Below are 8,215 nucleotides of genomic sequence, written 5' to 3'. Positions count from 1 at the left end.
TAATGGTTCCTTTGCCTAACATTAACTGCTGTTAAACCAAGCATATTTTGGTTGAAAATACAAGCCCAGAACAAACGACATATTTTGAAAAAATAATTGTGATGAACGCCGATAGGTATACCACTCCGGCTCTCTAGCTCCCCCGTTGGCCTTTTAGTCATGAACTAGTTCGAGCTTGTTTGTTTACGCAGTTGTGATTGGATTTTAATTAAAATATAGTTTGTACCAGTTTGATAAAGAAAAAAATCAATTTATTTTGCATGGATTTCACACAATTTTTGCGGTTGAAAGATAATTAATAAAAAACATAGAAATTGCCTAACATTAACTGCTGTTAAACCAAGCATATTTTGGTTGAAAATACAAGCCCAGAACAAACGACATATTTTGAAAAAATAATTGTGATGAACGCCGATAGATATACCACTCCGGTACTCTAGCTCCCCCATTCGCCTTTTAGGCATGAACTAGTTCGAGCTCGTTTGTTTGTTTGTTTACGTGGTTGTGGTTAGGTTTTAATTAAAATGTAGTTTGTAATCGTTTAATAAAGAAAAAAATCGATTTACTGTACATGGATTCTATATAATTTTTATAATCGAAATATAGTTAATAAAAAGCAGAGAAATAAAAGCAGAGAAATTTCACTGTTAATAAACTGTGCAATTAATAACATGAACAGTGCAAGCACTATTCAATGAACAATGTAACAACATGAGGAATTGACTTATTCAGTGAACGGTGTAATTAACAACATGAACAGTGTAAGTGAACGGTGTAATTAACAACATGAACAGTGTAATTTACTTGCACTGTTTACAGTTAAGTGAGTTTTAGTTTTCATTTAATTTCATTAATATTTTTTAAAAAAATTAATTTAAAATAAATTAAATTTATTTGCATTGTAATATGAATAATATTTTCTTGAAAAATTAATATAACAAACACATTAAACTATTTTTTTTTTCAACTTCAATTTCAACCATAGTTTTATTCAAATATCTATTTTTTCAAACTAATTCCAACTAAAATTATTTTTTATAAAACAATTTTTTTCAAACCACAGCATCTATCATTACACTAAACACATTCTTTCTCCATTCATCAAACCAATGGACTCGAGAGGTGTCACCTTGCCCCTTTATTTGAGATAGACTGGCTACCCTCTCTCTCATTTTTTTGTCTGATTGGAAGGCACCTCCGCCGCCGTAAACAGGAGCAGCATCTCGCTCTTTGGTAAATGGCGAACTGGCTTATGCGTGAACCAGGTTGGGTAGCAATAGTTTGGTACCAGATGAGAATTCTGGGGCACACTACCGATCCCTACGTCTTAAGCCCCGGCTGATCTTCCCTCAGCGATTGGGTTAACGTGAGCTCGACCTGAATTCGAAGTAGCATGTGGTAGGCAGCATGTATACGATAATTTTTTTTTTTTCCCGGGTGAGCCAAACCCTGTACTTTTAAAAATTTTTACTTTTAATAATAATTTAAATTTTAATTCTTAAACTGAAATCATAATTTTCTTAAAACACTCTTTAATTCTCCCATTTATTTTTCTTACTACCCGTTGTAAACTATATATATATGCACACACGCTGCGCTCTTGGAAACAGACAGCACCAAGCAAGAAATACTTATTCTCTTAAACCTTGTTTTCTTCTACTTCGCAGTTTTTGCATCCCCTGTTTTGAGGAGGAACATGTCGAATCCTGAAATCTTGTGCAGAAAAAATTATCTTTGAAAATAATATCGCCTAAAGTTTACTGCTCGTTTTTGTTCGGCATAATTTTTCAAAAGACGTGGACTTTAAATCATGCTTTGTCTGATTGGTCTGCGCTAAATAGATTAAGAAATGCCTTTGCTACCTGCAAAATGGTAACCTTAGTGGAAGTCTATTCCTGCCTTGTATCAAAATTAATTTGTAAGTAATATTAGGATGAAAATGTATCATAGACCACTGAACTTAAAAATATTAATTAGTTAGTTTATCATGAAGATAAAATAAAAATAAACTCTCATATAGATAACAAGTATTAGTGAATGATAAACTATACTAAATTACTTAATGGCAGTAAAACTATATATTTTTCTTAATATACTTTAATGTGTTCTTTGTTTAGCTTATGGGATTTCTTAAAATGGTGTTATGATAATGTTGGAGATACGCTGAAGTCAATGTGATGGACCAAATGATATTTTCTCTCTTACAAGTCATTTTATCTCCATTCAATCTCATGTGATGAGAGTGTGTTTGAGAGTGTAATTATGATTGTTTTTTAAAATGTTTTTTACTCAAAAATATATCAAAATAATATATATTTTTTATTTTTTAAATTATTTTTTATATCAGTAAATTAAAATGATTTTAAAACACCAAAAAAAATATTAATTTGAAGCAAAGAAAAAAATAAAAAAATTTAATTTTTTTCAAAAACGCCTTTAAAATACAAAAATAAACAGGGTCAAAAGAAAGGATCCTAGCCAACAATTTTCAAAAAACCTCTCATGTTATCACTTTCGACTATTGATCACTTGTACCTTTTCTTTCAAACAATTAAGTATAATTTTTCTATTTTTTTTTAAATCACTCCATACAAAAGGTGAAATAGGTAATGATATTAATAGAAATGAAAGAAAAATTAATAATATTGTTATGAGGTAAAAAGAGTAGATAAATTCTCGATTTTAAAAACCATAATCAGTTGATTAAAATAAAAAATACACATGGTGAGTTGATTATATATATTAAAGTTTTTTTGATAGATTGGTAGAAACACAAAGTGCAAATAACATGTTCAAGCTAAACAAATTAGCCAATAATCCTTTTGTTATATTTTTGTTCTTGTTACTCTATTAAGGGTTGGCTAATGTTAAACACATTACATTTATATTTGCTTTACTCGTTGTTTTTTTCTTAATCTTGTAATAAACCAATCAATCATATAACTATGTTATACTAGATATGTTTCTATTAACTTTTATATTTATAGGTTATTTTTAAAAAAAATTAACTTTTATATTTATAGGTTATTTTTTTTTTTTAAAAAAAAACTATTTATATGCCTGGAATTGAGGATGGTAACATGGAAATCTATTAAGCTACTTGACTTTACCTAACAAGAATGAGATCATCCATTCAAAGTTATCAAGGTAGTCAAAATAAACACCTTAACATCACATCTAAAACATGTTTATTCTAAAAGCTCTCCCTTGTACATATCACTTGAATTACCTCAAGATGCCTCAATAAAAATGTAACTATATTATTGAAATAAAAATAATGTATCCTTAACATATATGTCCTATCTACGAATCTTTAATAGGGGGCTTCTAACCACTCTCTTTGAAAGGGATTGACTTGGCCTTCCTAGCATAGTATCCTTACAATCTCCAAGGGGAGGGTATGAGATCTTCTTGTTGCAATGACACATTCTTCAGGTGATGTCCAAGGACACCAATTCATCAAGGGTTGATTTCGAATTCTCTATTCTCTAGTGTAATTTTGGTCCAGGTGATGCCTACAGATCTCTCATCAATTCTTCAGGGGTTAATCTCTAATTCCTCATTCCCTAGTATAGTCTTAAATTGATATTTTATTTAGGTGATATTTAAGGACCTCTCAATAATTTGTTAGGTGTTAATCTTAGACTTCTCATTCTTCAATATAGTCTCAAACTAACATGACTCTTTAATAAGAGGGTCTCGTACTTTATATTATCTTCAGAGATGATCTTGAATCTCTTATTCTTAAACACAACCTCTCACACCCTATTACATCATAGGGAGGTAACATACCTCCCACACTTCAATACAATCATCTTCAAAAGATGAACTTGGTCTCCATGGTGTAATAGCATCACCCTCCATAAGTTTCTTCTCCATCTCTTAGAAAAATTTATAAGTATAGGTTTCAGTATCCATCTCTTTAACCTTTTAGAGAAATTTTCCAAGTACAGGCTCACCCTTTATGGGTTCCTTCCAACCACTTGGAAATTTTTCTATTATACAAACTCCTTTTTCATGGGTTTCTTCACCTATTAGAAAAACTTTCTAAGTATGGATTTCTCTATAGTTTCATCTTACATTCCTAGAAAGTTTTTGAAGTATAGGTTCCTCCATGGTTCCCTATATATACTTAGACTTTTTTCAACCATGGTGAACACCCTTGCATATGGGCTCCCCGATATATTACCGGAGGTTTCCACCCTTCTTATTATATGAAGAAGAACGATGAACTTGTCATGGTAACTGAGTATTTTTAGAGGTCTTTATGGATTAATACCACAAAAACTTAGGGGCTACTAATAGATTCAAATTTAAATGACCTAAAAAACCTAAAAAAACCTGTAAAACATCCCTTTCTAGGCTCAAGTTACCATACTTAAGCCCAATTGCTACCAAAAAACATGGGCTCGGGCATGACACCTTGTTAGGCATGTCATACCCAATAAGAGTTAGGGGTGCTAGCGCTAAGAGCCCTTTTCTAGGTGCAGGTGTTATGCCTAAAACCAATTTTTTTAGGTATTAAATGCGTCAACACCCCTTACTGAATCTTGGCATTATATCTGGACCGCCCTAATTAATTTTTGGGCTTAGGCATACACCCCCAAGCCATCTTATTCAAGCCCAACTTTTCCTTGGAAGTTTTCTTCGGACCCCATACAAGCCCTATAGTGTTTTATAATGGTCCGATATGTATTATTTTAAATGGAATATAACTCAAAATATCATAAAGATAAAATTACACTTCATTATTTCCTTTCTATAAAATGACATAACTCATAAGTTATAAATATACCTTGAATCCTTCAAGCCAAGAGTTCATAATCTTTTATTTTTTAATATTTTCAGCATACATATTTTCAAAGTTTATTTCTCTAAAATATAATTGCATTTTTTTCTATAAAATTACTGATTTAAGCATATAAAAATCCTAACATTCATAAAAAAAAATCTTTTATAAGTATAAGCTACTAGCTACTAACCACGTGGACTATTCATATTAAACCACCAGATATCTCGGCAAGAAAGAATAGATCAAATTACTTAAATTAAGAAATTAATTAATAATTTTATACATCAATTTTATTTTTAAATATCTTAGATTTTGAATCAAGAAATACTTGTCATCATACAACTAGATTTGTGGCGTATTCTTTTGAAAATGAACATTGGTTGCTTAGTTTACAATACTCTTAACTATCATATAAAAAATACACATACAAATTCAACATTCAGTATTTTAATAATGTGATGATCAGAACTACACTTTTAATTTATTTATTTTAGTTAAATGATAGACAAAATAAAAATCACCCTCGATATATTTAGTTCTTGCATAAAACACTAAATTTGTTGAGAAATAGATGGCCCCACTAAAATCAATTTCTAGCAAAAAGTTTTTGGCTCGAGGCGCCGACAAAAAACATGTTTTCTCATTTGCACATTTATTTTATTTTCTCATACATACCAAACACCAATAAATAATTTTCAATTAAAATAATCAAGCATTAAAAAATAGCTTATTTTCCGTGAGTTACATTTTGTCTCAGGAGCGAAGTTTTTTATGATGGAACAATTTTTCAATCATTTGAATTTATTGGAGTAGTTTCTAACATAATTCTGTCAGTAATTTTGATAAATTGTGGAGGGAATTTTTTTTTAATTTCTGACTAGATTTAATTTTTCAATGACTTTCTATTTAATTTTTTAAATATAAGGATTGAAATATATATATAAAAAAATAAAGTATTTGATCAAAATATAAAAATTTTAAACAAAAAGATCAAAAAAGAAAATGAAAGAGTTTTGAGGGTTAAAAATCCTAAAAAAGCGTGTGATGAACCCTAACAAAAAAATATTCTCTAGTTTTAATTTTATCGTCAAATTAAATCGTTATATTTTTAATATTTTTTAAGTAATAAAATTATTTTTTATTTATAAAATTAAACATTAAAAAAATATAAAAAAAAATTTAGATCATGATAACCTTATAAAATATAAATTATTAAACTTAATTTTCTATTAATACAAGTAAAAAAACTTAATAATCAAAGAAATATTAAAATATAAAAAAATCATAAAAACCGTAATCTATAATGTTTTATTAAGTAATAAATAATGAATTCACCATTTTTACAAGAATTTTTTATAATATTTTTATTTTTTTATATTAATCTTTTTGTGTAAGGAAATGAGTGACAATTTGAAAAGCAATCTAATCTATGTTTTAAAAAAAATTAATTTTTTGTTAAAAAGCAATCTAATCTATGTTTTAAAAAAAAATAATTTTTTGTTAAAAATTAATATTTTAATATTTTTAAATCATTTTAATATATTAATTTAAAAAAAGTAAAAACATACTTTCAATCACAATCATAACTACATAATAAAATGAATATTGTACCGTGTAATGCACCCACGCGCGCATTTTAGAGATTCTTATTATAAGTAATCTGACATGTTTCTTTTCTTTTCTTTTGCGTGTAAGCATTCAATTGGTCGAGTTTTTCTTCGCTATAAAGGATACGTACGAGAAAAGCGATGCAAAGCCCATTGAAAATTAGTTGGGTTTAACAAATGAACAATCTAGTGTGTAATCTTTCTAACAGGAGCCCAGCCGTGTCGGTACTATTGATTTTGATTTAGTATTTTAAAAATATTTTTAAAAAAATTAAAAATTATTTAAAAATATTTTTTAAAAAATTAAAAATTATTTTTTTATTTATTTTTAAGTTAATATTTTTTAATATTTTAAATTTCTAATATCAAAAATAATTTTTGTTAAATATATTCTAAGTTAATATTTTTTAATATTTTAAATTTTTAATATCAAAAATAATTTTTTTAATATATTTAAAAATAAAAAATATTTTAAATAACAACAAAACAAATCTCCTCTCCCAACAAATAACAAATGTTAGGGAAGAGGAAACAACACATTTAAGGAATCGTGCGAAGTCGCGCGACACCAAAACTCATCGATCGGTCGAATGGCTGCAGAACATGCCGTTACAGCATGGGACCTTATATCAAACAATCGTCACGCAACAAATAGAGAGGGATCACGCGTGTTCTATTTATGTATAAATGGAATTGGAGGGGGAAGTGCTCTGATCACCCAAGTCCTCATAATATAGAGAATTAACTTCAAAGGTCTCTTGTTGCATGATTTAGATATTGGGTGTCGTGTTTGTGCAGAGATTAGGAAGATCACTGTAGGACAAATAATGGGATCAACCAAATATCACCAGAAGTCATTTAGAACGATGCATTCTCATGAAAATCCTGAGGTACGTATCAAGTTTTTGTTTTCGTAATTCTTCGAAACTAACACAGATTTTCTTACCTTGTGTTATTGATTATGTATGTTGGCAGAATAGTACTAGAATCATAAACAAGCTGCAAGCAGAGATGGCAGAGATAAGCAAGCAACATGAAGAGATCAAACAAGGGCAGAAGGAAATGAGAGAAAGGTTTGAAGAGATGGATTCAGAATGTGAGCAACTCAAAAAAGAGACTGAAGATATATCTCATGCGAGCGACAACGTGCAACTTCGTCTCAATATCATGCTTGATATCTTGAAGGCACGGCAAGAGGATGGCTTTGCGAAAGTTTCCTATCCGACTGGCTCTCTCCGGTTGGTCTAAATTCCTTCTCCTGTATAGTTTATCTATTCCATTTTACAAGTAAAACCATTAAAACGTGAAACCATCATATGCCATCCATATTTCTTTCAAGAACTTCAAATTAAACATGCACGCGCAGAAGTTAAGGGTACTGTCTATAATATTATGTTGTGTCTAATATTAGTTTGTGATCCCTTTCCATTTGTTGACAGTGGATCAATGAAATAACAGCCGCACCTGTTAAAGGAAAACCAGCAAACGGAGGCTGCATGCCCACCCGTGTCGACGGAAGAAGCGGTCTAATTTTATTCAAACGGCTTTATTATGTTTTTGTTTTTAGAAAAAAACATACTTGATTTAAGATTTTTAGGGAGTTTATTCTCAACTTATTTGTAGTTCTCCTTTGATTATCGACCTTGTAATAAAGCAATCGCTATAATTATATGTATGCTATGTTTGTGTATTTACAAATGGGGTTTTGCCTCTTATTTTGTCATTGTGCTTTTAAATTCCTTAATTAAAACCTTGTATTTTTTTTCTTGTATTGGTTAAGTACTTCCGTTTTTCATTTTGTTTTGTCACCGCTCTT

General features: G+C 29.4%; 1 protein-coding gene across 3 annotated transcripts; it reads left to right on the top strand.

Moving 5' to 3' along the window:
- The first annotated feature begins 6,923 nt into the window (after positions 1 to 6,923).
- Positions 6,924 to 8,170, top strand: LOC105127199 (uncharacterized). Of its 3 annotated transcripts, XR_842585.1 has the most exons (4): positions 6,924 to 7,289; positions 7,375 to 7,637; positions 7,858 to 7,942; positions 7,977 to 8,170. XR_842585.1 is itself a non-coding variant. In XM_011028386.1 (3 exons), the coding sequence occupies exons 1-3, from the start codon at positions 7,227 to 7,229 to the stop codon at positions 7,868 to 7,870; spliced, it is 339 nt and encodes a 112-aa protein (XP_011026688.1). In that variant the 5' UTR covers positions 6,924 to 7,226; the 3' UTR covers positions 7,871 to 7,965. The 3 variants fall into 3 exon arrangements, 2 of the variants coding, with proteins under 2 accessions (XP_011026688.1, XP_011026687.1); XM_011028386.1 differs by lacking the exon at positions 7,977 to 8,170 and having other exon boundaries at positions 7,858 to 7,965; XM_011028385.1 differs by lacking the exon at positions 7,977 to 8,170 and having other exon boundaries at positions 6,925 to 7,289; positions 7,839 to 7,965.
- Positions 8,171 to 8,215: the final 45 nt, after the last annotated feature.

Source organism: Populus euphratica, unplaced genomic scaffold (genome assembly GCF_000495115.2).
Source record: "Populus euphratica unplaced genomic scaffold, PopEup_1.0 scaffold7.1, whole genome shotgun sequence".
In the NCBI taxonomy this organism is placed as follows: domain Eukaryota; kingdom Viridiplantae; phylum Streptophyta; class Magnoliopsida; order Malpighiales; family Salicaceae; genus Populus; species Populus euphratica.
Note: the sequence above shows the minus strand (reverse complement) of the source record. Positions and strands in the feature narration are given on the sequence as shown.

What these genes read in the sequence shown, in the direction of transcription:
- LOC105127199 (XM_011028385.1), top strand. Translation starts at nt 7,227, where the DNA reads ATGGGATCAACCAAATATCACCAGAAGTCATTTAGAACGATGCATTCT. An exon ending in ATTCTCATGAAAATCCTGAG is followed by an intron (nt 7,290 to 7,374) that starts GTACGTATCAAG and finishes GTATGTTGGCAG; the next exon opens with AATAGTACTAGAATCATAAA.